The following is a 17,855-nucleotide window of genomic DNA, read 5'->3' as shown; positions in this document are numbered from 1 at the left end:
GTAGAGACAGTGTTCGCCATGTTGGCCAGGCTGGTCTCGAACTCCTGACCTCAGGTGATCCGCCCGCCTTGGCCTCCCAAAGTGCTAGGATTACAGGGGTGAGCCACCACTCCTGGCCTTAAATTTAAATGTAAGTATTAAGACTATATTCAGAATGATCTCAATGATATAAAACTATATTAATACACAGACAAGCACAGAAAAAAGACTGAAAAGAAACCTACCAAAATGTAAACAGTAGTCATTACTGGGGCTGAGATTCTGAGCAAGTATTATTTCCATCTTTCCATGTTTCTATAGTTTCCAAAGCTTCTACAGTAGGTATATAGTACTTACATGAGTGGAACAAATGAAGAGTATTAAATTAAATTACCTTTAAATGGTCAGTCACTTCCCAAAGAAGGACTAGGAGTGAAAACTAAGTAATTTCTTAAAAGTCAGGAACCTACAAGAATAAACCAATATTCTGCCATTCCCGTTTAAGCTGCTGCTCAGGGCACTGTCAGCATGTTTCCAGTTCCAGGGATGAGCTGGCTCGGAGCTACCCCACTAAGCAACCAGCACGAAGGAACCTGGTCGGGCCACTCAAATGCCACCTCTCATGGAAGACTGCCCTGATCTCTCTTGTCAGTGATGTCTTATGAACACTCTGAGAATAGGACAGACCCTAGGACTCACATGTGTATCTCCAACAGGAGGCAGGCCTGGTAGCCGGCATGCCAGCCCCATCTCAACACGTCCATGGCCATCTGCCCACCCTCTCAAGTGGGTGCTCCCCAAGGTAGAGGCCAAGGATGTTAGAGACTCTAGCATGTGATAAGAGTGTCAGGAAACAGCTGAGGAATACATTAAAGAATGATATTTTAGACTAACACTGTCCAACAGAACTTTCTGTGATGGAAGAAATGCTCTATATTTGCACTTTCCAATATGGTAGCTACTAGCTAGCCATGTGTCTACTGAGCACTTGAAATGTAGCTAGTATGACTGGGAAACTAAATTTTTAATTTTATTTAATTGTAATTCATCTAAATAGCCATAGTGTTCTTGTGGAAAAGCAAACATCAGAAGGTAGTTTTAAGATTAAACAAGATCTTTTATTTTTAGAGATAAGGTCTTACTCTGTCACCCAGGCTGGAGTACAGTGGCTTGATTACAGTTCGCTGCATCCTTGAACTTCTGGGCTCAAGTGATCCTCCCCCTCAGCCTCCCAAGTAGCTGAGACTACAGGTGCACACCATCAACCCAGCTAATTTTTAAATTTTAAAAGTAGAGACAGAATATCACTATGTTACCCAGGCTGGTCTTGAACTCCTGGCTTCAAGCAATCCTCCTGCCTCAGCCTCACCAGTAGCTGGGACTACAGGTGCATGGCTGTTAAGATGATTCATTTTTAAAAAGATGATTGGTCCAGTGCCTAACAGCGCTCAATTGATCACTGTAGGATAATGAAAAAAAAAATGAGGAGTAGAAAGAAGAATAGGAGGAGGAGGATCCCCAACAGCCCCACCTGCTCAGCCACAAGCACTGGGAATTTACTTGTCTCCACCCCACCCCAGCAAATAGCTCTTCCGTATTTTGAGTGCATAGCAGCCAGAGCCATGGAGAGTGGGAATGGGAAGAGTAGGGAGGGAGAGGTATGAGGCTGGGACAGGAGACACCCTGCAGACTTGCTGAAAGAGGAAAGCTGTTGGCCTGTATTGCCTGAGACAATGAGTAGGTATTTACTCCAAGAAGAAAGCTTAAGCCACCAGAATCAGCAACAGGTGCAAGAAAAGGGCTGCCCAAGGCAGTCCTCATGCCCAGGATTTAACACTCTGTGTCCACCACTGTCCTCTAGAGGGCTGGTCTGCAAACTCAAGTTCTAACCTGTCCTCAGAGCTCCCAACAGTTAGCCACCTAGAGAGCCCTTTCCCACCCTACCTCACTGATTCTCACGCTAGCCTGGCGAGGGGAGCAAGCACCTATTTCCATTCCATAACTCAGCAGACCAAGGCTTGGTGAGATTGTCTGAGGTCATGAGGCGGAGACTGGCTGGAGAACTGGAGTCTGCCTAGGACAGACAGCAAATGATAAGGTGGTAATGCCGCACAGAGGCCTGGAGACCCGGCCAGCCTAAAGGGGGAACCTGCAAACACCCTCCTCCAGGCTGCCAGCTCCGAGGAGGCAAGGACTCCATCTGTTGGTTCTCCATGGTATCCTAGGGCAGAACCCAACACTGGAAGCACAGCGGGTATCCAATAAATATGGATGAACCAACCAACCACCAGCCAAACACAGGTACAGCCATTCCAGTTTTCAGGCTAATTCTACATACTTCATCCAATCTGCCCCTAACAATTGGCCAGACAGGGATCATTCTCTCATTTTAAAATGGGGAACTGAGGCTCAAAAATTGAGTCACTCTGGGTTGCGGTACTGAAAATCTGCTTCGAGAACTTCCCAAGAAGCCCCGCCTTGACTGGAGAGAGGCAGATTCATTCTGCCAGGGTCCTGTGTTCTTTCTATTCTTTGCTCTATCCTCTATCAGCAAGGCAGAGAGGAGTTCACGACATACCCTGCCTCCAAGAAGCCCACAGATTCATGGGGAAGGGAAAAATGAATGCAAGCATCTGGAACGCCTGACTCTTTCATGAGAGAAAAATGACAAATGGCAGTCAGATAATGAAGGAGGGACAGGTTAATTCTGGCTGGAGGAGGAAGTTTTTTGACTGTGATGAGTGGGTAATTGAGTGGGTAACATTGGACCCGAGGCCTTAATGAAAGGTCCAATAGGTGGCAAGGTGTGGAGAAGGGGCAGGTGGGCCAGCAGCTGACACCTACCAGCTCTAGAACTCTGGGCACATCATTTAGCCTCTCTGGGCCTCAGCTTTCTCAACTGTAAAATAAGGATGCTAACACCCACTGTGCAAGAAGTGAATGTAGAAAGAATTAAATGGCCTCGTGGGACATCTACTCACAGCAGGACTCAACAGATGGAAGCCGCTACATTACTGCAGGGCCAAGCAGGCATGGGGACGTGGGTTCGGAACAGGGTAGTCCTGGCATTACAGGTTTTAAGAGGAAGAATCAAGGTAATTCCTCTGGATATTGGAGTCTGACAGCAACTCCCAGCGCAATAAACCAGGGAAGGGGTGGGGGTGTGCATCCAGATCCACTCCACAGACAACCCCCATCCTACTGGACACCACAGGCTGAGTAAGCATCTTAGACTGACCCAGGGCCAGGACCTGTCAGAGAGATGCACTGAGGCAGCCCACACCCTCCTCCTTCCCCAATCTCCCCCAGCCCTAGGGGAAACCACTAGGCCCACCAGCCAGACCTGCATCCTCCATCTCTGCAGCTCAAGCCTCAGTTTGACCCCAAAGTCCTTATTCTTGGAATTACACCAAAAAATAATTAAAAAGCAGGGTCTGGGAATAGAGTACTACAGTGTAGAGGAGAAACAACATCAGACAGTCAGGCCTGGGACCTAGCCCAGCTCTCCACTCACAAAGACCAACAACCACAGCTCACCTCTGGGACACACCTGCTGTGCACCAGCCCCTGAGCTATGTGTTCTACAGACACTCATCTTAATCCCCCTAGCAACCCATGAGACAGGAACTATCTCCACTTTTCAAATGAGGAAGACTGAGGCTCAGAGTTGCACAAATTCGCCTAAGGCCTAGCAGGTGAGGTAGTCAGGATCCAAACTCAGTTCTGACTCTAAAAGCCATGTGGCCACCTTCACATAAGTAACATGGCCTCTCTGAACCTTAGTCTTCCCATCTACCCAAAGGGGGCTTGAATTAATAATATGACTTCTGGAAAGCCCTACAGTTTACAAAGCCCACAATGGTGCCCAGAGAAGGGCCATGAGACCAATAAATCCCCCAGGGCCTCTAAGCCTGTCCTGGAGTGGAGATCTTGGGTGTGGACAGCAATCACCACCCCAGCAGGGTCACCAAGAGCTACCATCCTCTGGCTCCCAGCTCTCAATTCCAACATTTGGTCCAAGGTTCCTCTTCATCTTAGAGAAATCTGGGTGAGATGAGTAGCAACCACTCGTAGCTGCTCTTTAAGCCACAAGATGAGATGCATGTCACAGTACGTGGGGCTTCGTCTAAAAGGGAGGATGAGCATGTGACAGAAAGTGCCAATCCTGGCCAAGAGGCTAATGGCCAGTCACTGTAGGACAGTCATCAGGCCCCAAGCTCCTCCACCTGACCTGGCCACTCCAAAGGCTTGCAACCAAAGAGCCTGCAAGCCCTGAAGCCAATCCTTCCCAGAGCGGGGGAGAGGGAGGCCCAACTGAGTAAGGAGACTCTCCCAGGGTCACTAGCAATCAAGGGGCAGACCTTATTTTGAAGAGCCTCAAGACAGTGTTGGAAAGAAACATGATGGTATCTGCATGTGAGAACTCATGTAGCATTTACTGGCATCTCAGCACTATAAGACAGGGCAAGGAAAAAAAAGAAATTTACTGGCATCTCACATGTGTTGAGAGCTTACCATATGTTCAACTTCGCAGGAAAACGAGAACATCAAACACAGCTCCTCCTTTACAGGCTACAGGCTCCTTGAGGGCAGAGACTGGGCTGTACTTCATTCCCAAACTTCCTGGACACTCACTTGGAGCCAGCCCTGTGCTGGCCATACAGGGTCAAGGATAATGACACTCTGCCCCTGTCTTCAAGGACACATAAGTAAATAGCAAATTGCCATAGAGTATGAGCAGGGCTATGGCAAAAGAAAGGGAAGACTTCGAAGAGGAGGTGGTATTTGAGCTGGGTCTTAAAGAATCAGTAGGGTCAATCTGGTGGAATGGAAGGGAGCGAAAGCCCTTCCTAGAGGTTCTGTTTACCATTTACATGGTAGTCATAATAATAATTATTATAATCCCAAGATTAATTGAGCATTTACCATATGCCAGTCTGTTTTTAAGCACATATACATGTGTTAACACATTCCACCCTCACAACAGCCTTTGGAGGTCATTACTATTATTATCCTCATGTCACAGATAAGAAAATTGAGACCCAAAAAGCTCCCTAACTTGCCAAGGTCCCCAAGTTAGTACACAGAGCCAGGATTCAAACTTAGTGGACTGGTTCCACAACCATGCCCTCAATCAGCACTCTACACACTTCTTAGATACAAACTTCATGACAGACTTTGTGCTGGACACAAGAATACAAAGATGAATCTTTGAATATTATCTATTTTTCCACTTGTTCCAAAAATGATTTAAGGAGGCACAAAGACGAATAAAAAGAGGCCCACAGATTATAAGGAAAGAAAGACAGGTAAAGAGTAAATTCCAGGTCTGAGGCTGCATTTAAGGAAAAGTCTGCTGCCGCGAGTAGACATCAGCAAGAGATGGAACTGGCCCTGCAAGAAGGCCTTGAATGCCAGATCAAAGGGCTCAGATTTTTCCCATGGGCCAGCTGGCTGTCAATCTACATGCCAAGTGTAATTTCACAGAAGATCTTTAAAGCATGTACCAAGAACTATCTGTAGGACAAATTGATGTCTCTACAGATGTGTAGATGATGTGGTAAAGTACATATCTACTTAAAAGAGTTCCTTAAATTAGCAGTTACCTAAATCTCATTAGGTATATTCTGCTTCAAGAGATAACTAAAAGTATAGCTGCTATCACATGGACAGTGGATTTTTGTCCTTATATTTAGAACATTTGGATATCCCTGCTGTCAGGGATGGGAAGTAACGCAAAGGTTTTAAGCGAGAAGTTCTAAGGACTTGAGGTCTGGGATTTTTGCTCCGCATCCACCCATGGACCCCTCCTCACCAAGCCGCCCGATCTGTTTGAAATCATCTGTTTGAAGGCCCAAAGAAGAGCCTGCCCCAGCGAGAAGCCCTAGCACGGAGATATTCTCACAAAGAGCGCTACGTAAGTACAAATGACTGTTTGATCAATCATTTGGCCTCAGCATGGGATTTGGTTAGAATTAAAGCCATCTGGCTGGTGTGGGGGAGGGGGGAACAGGGGGAGGAGAGAAGCAGGCGGGAAAAAGACGCACCCCCCTCCCCCAAAAAGCATTGTTAAAATATAACGGGGAAAAACAGTAAAGTTCCTGCTGTTATTTCAGCCTAAGCCACTTAATCCATCAGCACATAAAGCAACTTATTTTACGACCTTTTCCCTTTAAAAAATAAATCAGAAGACGATGCCTTGAATTCAGATATCTCTGAAGCACACTACTCATCCCTCACAGTGAAATATCCTGTTTCATAAACCTTCTTCAAGATACTTGAAACTGCAGATCACTAAATGCCTTGCTTTAGGCATCTGACATTCCAGAGAATTAATATTTAAACTTATTATAGGAAAAAAGAATTGCGTTTGGTTGAAGCATGAAATATTTAATAGTGTCTCCAAATTAGAAACCCTATTTTGTTTCACGCTGGAAATGCCAACGTTATTACCTGGGCTTTGCACTCAAATAAGATAAAATGCAAAGGCAGTCTTGAGATGAAACACACAATTACAGCCGTTTTCTCCAGAGAGATGGGGAGTGAGACAGGTTTGGGGAGTGGACATGATTGAGTTTCATTTTTACGATACGCTTAAAATTATATTATCATTCTCTGCCTTGAGGGTTGGACTTGAGACTGCTGAAGCTACTTAACCACCGAAAACGGTGTCAAAATCAGTGACTCCACGGAGGCCTATTCTCAGGCTCTTTAAACCGTCGTCTTGGAATGGGCTCACTGACGAGCAAAACTCCGTAACTTTCTCTGCTTGCTAGGACAAAAGTATTCAGTGGTTTAGGATAAAAATTAAGCTTCAATTGACACAGTGGATCCTGGCAGCCTCTGCCGGCACGTGTAATTTATTTACAGGGTTGGAAAGTCGGCAAAATACATCATCAACTCTTACACAAACTTCTACTAGGTATTAAATACCCAACCCTCTGAGAAGTAATTCATATAGTCCAGCAGCGTTCCAAAATAAACCCAATCTCCAGCCCTCCGGAGAGCTTAAAACAGCAAATGGGCTCTGTATTTTTCAAGTCAGGTTTATAGTACTCCCTGGTTTCTTGCTAAAGCCTGATTTCTAGCAAACCTGTTATTTAAAAACAAAGGTAACATCTAAAAGAGTAATCTGGTTGCTAAAAAGACACAAATAGGAACAGGCTGGGCTGCATGGCAGGCAGGGCCATCCCTTGTACTTCATTCACTCCCCTTCAGACACGGCGGCACGAAGGAAGGCAAAAATTCCTCGGACCAGAACGGCTTCTGCCAGTCCATCTTCAGAATCAGTATGACTCCCTGCGAACGTACACATTCTCATGAACGCACGTGCGAATGTACACATTCTCATGACCGCACGTGCAAGGCCACAGATGCGACCAGCCGTGGGACCTTTACCTTCCATAGGGGTTCATCTAGCTCATTCATCATTTGACACAAAAGACCCATTTCTCACAAGCAAACTCTCAAGTTCACTCTGATCCCCAGCCTATTTTCCCTCCCAAGCCCTACTTCATCCCACCAAGTGTTTAACAAGAAATAATTGTTTAATAGATCCCTGACCCAACATGCTCAGGGAAGCACGTATTCTACAACCAGGCATGGTGGGGATCTTGAGGAATTCTCATCCAACAAATGTCTTTGAAAGCCGTAGAGGGGAGACTACGACCAGGGCCTTGGCAAGGAATCTCCCCAAATGGCAAGAAAAGCTCAAACAGAGACTATTACCTGCAATAACCAGTCAGGATGGGAGTTGCCACTGCTTCTGAGAAGCGGTCCCTCCTAGGGGCCCCCTCCATGGCCTCAGAGAGTCCTTTTCCAGACCCCAGATTCCTGAGGATACTGAGTCACTGGGAACATTCTCCTTTCTCTAGTGCCAAAGCGGGAGAGGAGCAGTGCCCTACGGAGGCAGAGTGTCCCCTGTAAGTCACACCTCAGCCTGTTGGCTGAGACTGAGAAAGGGCTGCTCTGGGATGTGGCTGTCTGGGCCCCCTGCAGCCTCCTGCTGCCTTCCTCCAGGCTTGGGGGACACTCAGCTCTCTAGAGCCACATCCTCTCCTTCCCACCACCTGGGTTTAAGAAGCTGGTCCTGGAGAGTGGTGTATTCTCAGAGGCAAGTACTGGCTCTGCTGTCAGACAGACCTGGGTTCAAATTCCAGGCTCTACCGCTTACTACATGCACAACCTTGGACAAATCACTTTGCCTTTCCAAGCCTCAGTCCCCCCATCTTTAAAATTAGAACATTGCCTCCTTTCCTCCTAGGGCTATTGGGCATAATTAAATGTGATCACATCTCTAAAGCATCTCACCTGGCACAGAGCAGCCACTCACTAAAGGTTAGTTGACCTCCCTCTTCCCCATCCCTTCTGTGTTCATCTTTAGCGTCGAGAGTTCAAGTGTGTAACCTGGTCTGAGACAAAAGTGGCCTCTACCTACATCCCAGATCCTTCCAAACCTTCCCAGCCCAGTTAGTGTGGAATCTCGAGTATCAGCAGGCAGGGACTATGGATCATCCAACTGAACTGCTCCCCATTTTACAGACGGGAAAACCAAGGCTCAAAGCACAGGGCATGGCCCACTAGCAAAGATGCTACACAATGGCTCATGTGTTAGCTCCAGGCAGGCCCAAGCATAACCACCAAATAAATTCAGGCCATCCAGGAAATGCATTATTCAGTTCACGGACTGAAGGTCTCATCTCAGCGCATCTGACTCAAATGCTGACTTTAAAAACACAGCTCGTAATGCTAACACAATCCACCTCGATCCACCAGAAACCTACTGAAGGAATAACCCTTTGGAGTTTAAGGGGAAGAAGAGAAAAAGAAGAAAACAGATGCTTTAAGTGACTTTCAACTCTGAGACCACTGGGTTAGGGTTGTATTCTCTCCTCCCAGCCCAACCTTCTGCTTTCTTTCAGTTTCTTATAAATATGGCTTAGGGAGACCAACAAAGTAGCCACAAAACTACTTTTCCCCTGTCTTTTCTGCTTTCCTTACTCAGTAACTCAGCTGTCAGTCCCTGGACTTTGCTTCCAATGCTGAAAGCTTTTGCTTTTTTTTTTTTTTTTTTTAATTGTAAACTATTAATTTGGGCAGCGGCTCTTGATAAACAAGAAGTCCATTTTTAAACTGCTAGAATCATTAGCACAGTGAAGGCGAACAGCACAAATATTTCAGGAGTTTGGTCTTTTTTCCTGGCCCTGGTATTACAGCTGTGCTTTTTGCATAATGCAGTCCAAGTTTTCAAAGCCCACTGCAGACTTTGTTTCATTTCTTCTCCCCCTTGAACTGAATGTCTTTGTTTCTTTAAATACAAAAATAAACTATGCCCTACGAAAAGAAGCCACACAATTCTCTAGGTCCAAAGTAATTGCAACTGAAATCTATATTAGAAAAAAAAATTAACAAACCACCCATTATAATTTAACTTTGAATGTAACCATATATGTAAGGTGAGGTTGCTGAAATACTACCATATCGTGTTGAAAACAGAGAATTCTTTTCCAAGACAATTGAGAGAAGCAAGGGAAATTATCCTCAGCGATAGTCACTGGTCAGATTCCCAATAAAGTTTATTTGTTTGTTGTTCTTTCCCCTAATCCTATCCAAAACAGATTGAAAACCCTGTCCCAAACTTTAGTTTCTCCCCTCTTCCAGGATGCTGGCCAAACTCCACAAAGTAAAACCGAACAAAATGATGATAATTATGCAACTTTCAGAACAAAGAACATAAGAATATATTTTTTTAAGTGATTCATTGTGCACTTATGCCTGTAATGGGATTTTAACGCACTGTAAAAATAAGTGTGCTGGCTCACTAAGCTTCTCATGCAAATGAAACGCAGGGAGATGAGTAACTCTGAGATGGGGTTCGTTTTGGTTTTTTTTTTTTTTTTTTTTTTTCCAGAAAAAGGATGAAGAAAAATCATAGCGTATAAAGAAACTGACATTTTTAAATCACAGACGGAGCAACATAGACTATCGATGTGATGTCACAGCTCTGAAGCTCTGTAGACCTCAGTCCAGCTAAGCACGCTACAGGTAAACTACTGAGAAACAACTAAGCCTAAATTAAATTACGATCTCATGTGATGGTCCCCTTGCCATTTTGCCCACAAAGTCCTAGTTTCTAGAGAGCTTGAGAGGCAGGAAGGATAGAGGAATTCTAGCCGCCCGAGATTCTTAGGGAATCTTTGGGAATTGTATTTCCGCTACATGTCTACAAAAGATTTGTCGGATACATAACTCTTATGACCGTAGACGCAACATGTTCCTATCTCATTTTTTACCCACACAAATACTTGTTTCTCTTTGTCTCACTGAGGCTGACATTTGGTCAGCAGGTTTTTCTCTCCCTTATTTGAAACTTCAAGCACTGAAAAAATTTGGATCTGATTATTTCCGGATCGCAGGACCAGCACTTTAAAATGGATGAAATGCAAGCAAATTGCCCACCGGAGCTGAAGGGGGGAAATGCTTTAAAAATCACTCATACCTTTCTATTAGGGATGCGCTAGCCTTTCCAAGGCCTCCCCAGAACATCACAGGAGCTTCTTACTCAGATGAAGAAATTCGACCAGGTGGTACCACCAAAACATCATGACTTACTGTCCACCACCCCCACCCCCTGAGTCCATGCACACAATCTACAATTCCTTTTTTTTTTTCTTTTCCAAGTTACAGAACTGACTGCTTTTTGGCATTGACAGCCATGATGGCTGTTTTTATAACGGCGGGGTTCACATTTGTCGTGATCAACCTCCTTTATATTGCAAGGATGCATCCAGTCTCAGCACACAGTGAAAGGGCCCAGTGAGTCACTGTCAATTAAATAGTGACCTCATTATCTGGTTTGGTGTGGGAACAGCAACTCTGGACAAACGGAATTATGTGGTAAACTACAAAATTTTCTAACTATGGCATAGATACTAGTTACCAATTCCCAAAGATGTGAGACAATAGAAATACCAAAAGCAAAATACATTTTTTAATTCTCTGGGAACGTTCAGAAAGCCTTCGTGTGAATGCCAGCTCTCGGCTGCCAACACACACATGTAGAAGGTACAAGTTGTGGAACCAGAATCAAATATTTGCAGCTGGAAGCTTGGAAACTGCCACCTACTATCTGCAGCTTTGAGCAAATCCCTGAACCTTAATGTCTGCATCTATAAAATGGGAATCACATTAATAACAGCTAGTATCTGCCTAGCACTTTACAGTCTTCTACATCTGCTCCCTCACAAGTGCCCCCAAGGCAGGCAGAGCCCAGCTGGCGTGAGGGCAGACAAGAGCATGTATGGGAACACGCTCTGAACACTGGAAAGCACCGTGCACAGAGAACAAGCGTCATCAGGCCATCACCACAAAGCTGTCCGCCTGCATAAAGCCCAGATGTTTACCTTCTTTCCTTGTCAGGACTTATAAAAGCAGAGTGTCGGGTGTTTAATAATAAGAAAGAAAAATGCAGCATCTGGCAATTTGGCTTTTCCAGCTGTTTGGAATCTGGATAAACGGGACTCTGCCATAAACAGATCATGATTCTTATTGTAAATGATGACAATGTTAGTCCATGACGTCACACCATCCCAGTGCCTCCCAATTCCAGATCAAATACACAGGCCCCAAACATTTATGGATAAACTACTAGATTCAAGAACCCACTCTCTTCCTCTGCGTAGGGACTATCTGAGGCAGGCGGCAGAGCATCTGAAACCTGACCCCAGGCTGAGCCATACTGTCTTCTCTCCGGTCACTGAGCAGCAGTGGTCACAAAAGACCCGAAGCTTGGTACCTCTCTGCCTCCCCTGGCTAGCACACCACAGTTAGTGCCCTCCACATTCAGCATTTTAAAAATGTAACCTTTCTTCCTTCTCACTCTGTCCCCTTTATCTCAAGTGTCACTGACCCTAGCATGGGCCCTGCACGAATTAATAAAACAACTCTTGTTTTATTTACCCTGCAAGGTAGGCATCATTACCTCTCGTGCAAATGAAAACCCAGAGGTTGAGAATGTGAAACACGTTACAGTAGTAATCCTAAAAATAACCAGGCACTGAGGTGGCCCTTGCACACTCTTTATCACTAATGATCTCATCAGTCTTGGAAATTAAGTCTCAGGGTAAATTTACAAATGAGGGAACCAAAGGCTCAGAAGAGTGAAATTGCTTCCCCCAAGTCCCACAGATCATAGATGGTGGGGTCTCACAATTCCCAGCACAGTCAATACGTATTTTTCAATTGGTATTTCTGTCTGTTTCCAATAAGCCTGAGAACTTGGAGCTAGACACCAAACAATCAAAGGGTTACATGGTCTGGGGACTATTTCGGTAGGAGTAGGGGCAGCAAGAAGGTGCCGTTTCCTTGCAGCATTTTTAAGGACGTTGAAGAACTGGGGGGAAGCTGGTTTTGTCTCGGGCCACTCGGTGGCTGGACTCTGAGGGAAAGCTTGCCTACAGCGACACAGAGGCCAGCAGGGAAAACTCTCCAAGCCCAGGACCGAGCCTTCTCTTTCTCCCTAGGCCAGGTTAGGATAGAGCTGTGGCTTCCCTAACCCCTGCCCTACACATACCAAACACTTTCCCACGTTCAGGCCTCAGTTTCCTCACCCTTCATATGAGTGGGTTATATCCCACCACACCAGCCTCACTGGGAGGCTATGAAGAAAAGTTGTGAAACCTCTTGGAAAAAAGCTTCACCAGAGAGACCAGCTTAAGGTACAAAGAAAGAGGCTCTTCTTCCCATCCCTTTATTCTCCTCTGCCCTTTCCAAATGTAATCCTGACTTGAAGATCTTTTATTTTGGACATGTTTGGGGGTGTGCATAAAAATAACTGGGGTTAGGGGGAATGGAAGTAGGAAGATCGGACACAAAGCCCCCAGACGAAAGATCTCACCATAGCGTGGAACAAAGGTTATGTTCGGGAGAGTTGTTCGCTAGGTCTGCAGAGAACTCGATCTTCAGATGACAGCCACGATGTTTTTAAACATAGAACGTTGCAGGAGGGTATCTATTTAAGGGAGGATTGTGTATGGAGCCGGGCAAGCCAGGGAGCTCCCGGCAGCAAACATTACTCATGTCTCGCTGCACAGCGCTCCTCTCTGGTAAAAGAGACCTCATATGTGTGTATTCCAGCAATAACATTCTGCAGGCATTTCCCGCCCCTCCCCACTGTATCTGTCCTTCTAAAATATTATCTCTATCCCTTGAAAAAGAGGCTGGCATCTAAAACAAAGAGATGGGAAATAGTTCTCTCTCATAAAGTCGAGTGTTTTCTTTAAAAAAGAAAAAAACTGCTTATGTTTATTTCATTTTACTAATCCCTGAACCAGGGAGTTGGCTGTTTTTGATCCACGAGGAGCTCTCAACTCTAAAAGCAGGCTGCCTACCTCTTCTGAGTTGTGGGGCTGATGCTAGGAAGTGGTGCCTATAACCATAAAACCCAAACTGTTTTTGTCTTCCTTGAAAATCATTTGGAAAGAGAACCAAGAGGTCCCAAATGCCGATAGTCAAACCCCAAAGCCTTGGTTTTCCCTAAGGGAAAAAAACGGGGAGGACGAGGACACGGCATCTTAACAATTTCTCCAATTCCTGGTTAATTATCTGTCAGCACGAAACTCATAAATAATGACTCAATAATAATTAACTGTGATGAGAAGAGCGTGTTCCTGAAAATCCCAGCACCATCTCTGACTTTGAGCCCATAAGCCATGCTGGGACCTCCACCTTCCGTGGCCAGCTTCACTGGGGGACGAAGGGGCTTGCCAAGGAGCTTGTGATCCAAGACTAGGCTGCCGAAGCACCAAGTACAGAAAAGTCATGTTTAAGTTAGGACGTGACCCAGGCTGGATTGCTGATGCAGAAAATTTTCCCTCAGGAATCCAGAAATCATCTGGTTTAATTAATTCCTCACTTGACAGATGGGGAAACTGAGGTCCCAAAAGGAGATCTTGCTAAAGGCCTCTGGGTTTTGTTAGTTAAGAAGATTGAAATACTTCAAACTATGCCTTGAGCTGCTCAGAAACAGACACCAATATATGTGTTGCTATTCGCCCTCATATATAATAAAATTTTGACAAGTTTCTATGCAAGCTTTATCAGAAACATACAGAAGCAAAATTATGTAAGCTGAGAGCTTTCTACAAACACATTTGCCCAAACGGGGCTGAGTTTAAATTAGATGCTTCGCAAAGCAGGCATACTTTCAGACTGACAAGCTAGTCCCAAACAATAAGAGAGAAACTGAGGAACTCAGAAGAAAGTTCCACTAAGTTCTCCCGAGCACGCGGTGGCGAAGCCAGGCAGCCCGAATCTCCACAGGAGCCGCCAGGCACGTTGTCAGGGCCGGACTCACCCTTCCCGGCGGCAGCGGCCTTGGATGGACCGTAGTCTCGGGGGCTCCGGGGCCGGAGGAGGTCGTGGGAGCGCGGTGGCGGTGCGGGAGGCCGGGCTAGCAGGTCCCGCGGGCCCCTGTCCGCGCAGCCGCCGCCACTCACGGTGACCCTGAAGGCCATGTGCGCACCGAGGCTGGCGTGGCCGCGGCCGGGGCCGGGCGCAGCGGGGGCCTCCTTGGGCCTCTTGTCCGAGTGTGCCTCAGCCACCTCGCAATGCATGGCGCCGGGGCGGGGCGCACGGCTGGGGGTCGCGCCGGGCTCCTGGGGAGGGGAGACAGCACAGCGTGTTAGAATGCGGAAAGCGGCCCCCGTCTCGTCCCGGGGCCGAGTTTGAGCAGGTCACTGCCCCTTCCGTGGATTCCGCGTCTCTAACATAGGTTAGCGCCACCACACCTAGCCCAATCAGAGGTCAAACCCACCTGATCCCACGCAAAAGCCCCCTCACTCAGGAGCGGTTCGCCCTTCCCAGGTGCGCTGAAGACCCCAGGCCCCCGCGCCGCGGCGCATTACCGAGAAGTCCCACCCAAATCCGCCTCCACCGAAACCAGCCTCCTTTCCACGAATGGTGAAACTGAGGCCTGGAGCTGGTAGCGCGCCTCTTCCCTGTCCCCAAGTGGAACAGGGAGCCGGCGGCAACGAGGATTCCCAGAGAAGAACTCGAGCGAAGCCCCGGAGACGGCTCCGGCTGTGTCACTGGCTGCGCGCTTCGTCGAGGCTCCGGGGCCGAGCTGCGCGCGGAGGCTGCGGACTCGAACCCAAAGGCCCGGGGGAAACCCCCAGAGACTCACCCGCGACCACCTGAACCGGGAAAACGCCAGTCCCAGGATGGGCGCTGAATCCAGCGACGCGAACCCATCACGCGCAGCCGGGACACCCACATTCCCATGCGCAGCGGAGGAATCGAGCCCGTCGCGCGCGCAAACCCGCACAGTGGGCAATGCCCACGCGGCCGCCGCCACACACCCGCACGCCCGTCGAGGCACGCCCGGAGACGTACACGCCACCCACACTGCCACTGGTCAGACGCTCGGCAGCGCACTACCACCCCGTCCCACGCTCTTGCCACACGCGCGTGAGAGGGGGCCGCGCCGGAGCCTCGGCCCTTCAGTCAGGGGCCCCAAACTCTCCGTTCCCGTCCGCACTCCCAGCGCCATCCCCAAGCTGCCGGGGTTCGAGCGTCGCCGGGACGCCAGCCTCGGATCTCGGGCCCCGCACCCGCCCCTCCCTCGGCCGCGGGCCGCGCCCCCTCTCACCTCGCAGCTGCAGCTGCAGATCGCTGGGCGCCCGGCTCAGCGCGCCTCCACTGGCGCCGCAGCCCCAGCAGCCGCCGCCGCCGCCGCGTCCTACGGGGCGGTTCCCCGGGGGACGGGGGCGGGCCCGCGTCTGCCCGACAGCTGCTCCAGCCACTGGCTGGCCGCGGCCGCGCCACCCAGGCCAATCGTGGCGCGAGGGCGGGGCATCCCCCCTGGGGGTCTGGGCGGGGCCCGGCGCGGGGCTGAGCGGAGGGTTTGACAGGCTGCGGCGGGCTGTAGCCCCGCGGTGCCCGCGCCTCTCGGGCGGCCGAGCCGGGCAGGACCGCGGGGCGGCGCCGCGACGAAAGAGGCTGGGCCTGGGAGTCGGCGGAGTGCGCTGGGCGTGAGGAGCGCCGGGCTCAACCAGGCTCCCTGCCCGCCTCTCCACTAGCCCCGGACAGGATCCTCCCTTCTCCTAGTCGGTTTTCTCCTCCATCAGATGGGAATGGCACTATCTGCTAACGCGAAGCGCACAGATGCGAAAGTGCTTGAAAAGTTTTCTTGCAGAATCCAACCCGCTCACTGGAGAATTTGTGGAGATTTCACAGCGAGTGGGCAGCAAATCTGGGACCCAAACCCAGGCCTCTCAGCCCACTTTCTTAAGTTTGTTTTTGTGTTTTTCCGCTGGAAAGAGTCCAGGGTAAAAGGTGTCAGACTCTGAAGTTAAAGATAAAAAATGATGCCTGATCCCAACTAGGAAATATTCCAATTGAGTCTGGGGGAAGAGGCCCCCAGCGCTTAGGCTTTCGAGCTCCCAGGATATCCTTACAGATCTGGGGATTGAGACCCACTCTAGGGGTACATCCTGTTGCCCTGCCTTCTGGGATCCCCCCACAGACAGCAAGCAGTGTCTCGGGGGGCCCTGCCCAACGTGTAGGAAGAGCATGGGACAAAGAACAGTAAGGCTTCACAGCACCTGGAAGCAATGGCTCAGTTCCCCGCTCTGAGCCTGAGTCCTCCCGTGTGAAATGGGAGTGTTCGCCTAGGCCTGGTCTACCTGCCATGGCTACCGAAGGATCCAGCCAAGCCCTGAAATGGTTTCTCCATTTCACCTAGGTGCCTCCTGTGCACTGTTTGCTGGTGGTCTGGGCTGGCTCCAAGGGTCCTGACTGGTTTCAAACTCCTTTGAAGTCTGGTCCCTTTGGCCTTGGTCTCAAACTGAAAAATGTATATGGCGCCCCTCTGGACTACACAACATGTCAACTTCATAGCACAGGACTCTGCACAGAATAACTGACCCCAGGCAGCATCCTCAGAATCCTGGAAAACCAGAATTTTAGAATTTCAAAATCATAAAATTGGATTTCTTATAATGTGTTTAAAATAGTATCTAACAATTAGAGTAATAATAGTAAGAAAGACTTTGAGGTTTTAGTTAGACCCACCCTCCATTCAGAGGAGAAGGGATGTGACTGGCCTGTGTCAATGTGGTGGGGGGTGGCAGAGCCGGGGAATCCAGGCTTCCTGACTCCAGGCGATGCTCTTCCTCCAGTACCAACCACTCTGCTGCTCACAGGCAGAGGGTGTAAATCAACCATGCCCATAACATACAGGCCAAGGGTTGTGCCTCACTCAGTGCCAGCACCCCTCCCCCCACCTCCACACACTCTTGTGGAGTCCCAGCTAGTTCTGCTGCCAACAAGCCATTCTAGACGAATGGTAACTTCACTCTGGACCTCAGCTTCCCCCTCCAAAGGCATGAAGTTGGAAGACCTCTGGCCTTTCTAGTTCTGCTCTTCTCTTCAGTAAGGCCAGGATCCAAGTCCTCTGCCCTCCCTCCACCCCCACCCCCGCCACACACACACAACAAGCACTGCCCTGCACATTTAGTTGGGACTCTGAAAACATTTGCTGAATGAGTCACTTAACCAACTGGACCTGAAAGCAAAGGCCCTCCAAATTTCCAAATGAAGAAACAGCTCTTTCCATTATTCTTTTGAGCACTCACCCTGGGCCAGCCCCTATACCTGAGCTAGCAACACAGAAACACAGAACCCGCCCCCTCCCCTTTCCCTCAGTGAACTCACAGGTCCTCCTCACCAAAATAGGTGGGTTTGCGAAGGCTGGCAAAGTGATGAGAAGTTTAATATGCTCAATAAAACAGACCTCTTCAACACTGTAGATGGCAGGACCCCTTTGGGGATATTCAGAATCTAGTAGGTATATGCTTTTATTTTTCCTCAAAGGAAAC

The 17,855-nt window shown here is 48.5% G+C and overlaps 1 protein-coding gene across 9 annotated transcripts in view; it reads right to left on the bottom strand.

The window, feature by feature from the left end:
- GLIS1 (GLIS family zinc finger 1) overlaps nucleotides 1-15,739 on the bottom strand; it is a 237,050-nt gene extending 221,311 nt beyond the window's left edge. For 5 of the 9 annotated variants that reach the window (XM_077956025.1, XM_015140046.3, XM_077956063.1 and 2 more), the window contains exons 1-2: nucleotides 15,626-15,739; nucleotides 14,333-14,633 (exon numbers count right to left, since the gene is read on the bottom strand). In XM_077956025.1, the coding sequence (XP_077812151.1) occupies nucleotides 14,333-14,591 (259 nt within the window). In that variant the 5' untranslated portion in view covers nucleotides 14,592-14,633; nucleotides 15,626-15,739. Of the gene's footprint in view, nucleotides 1-10,477; nucleotides 10,784-14,332; nucleotides 14,792-15,121 lie in introns of those variants that run through there. The other 4 variants (XM_077956043.1, XM_077956036.1, XM_077956047.1 and 1 more) reach the window with 4 other exon arrangements.
- Nucleotides 15,740-17,855: the final 2,116 nt, after the last annotated feature.

The sequence above is a fragment of the Macaca mulatta genome, chromosome 1 (genome assembly GCF_049350105.2).
Source record: "Macaca mulatta isolate MMU2019108-1 chromosome 1, T2T-MMU8v2.0, whole genome shotgun sequence".
Classification (NCBI taxonomy): Eukaryota; Metazoa; Chordata; class Mammalia; order Primates; family Cercopithecidae; genus Macaca; species Macaca mulatta.
The sequence above is the reverse complement of the archived record's forward strand: the minus strand, read 5'-3'. Positions and strand labels throughout refer to the sequence as shown.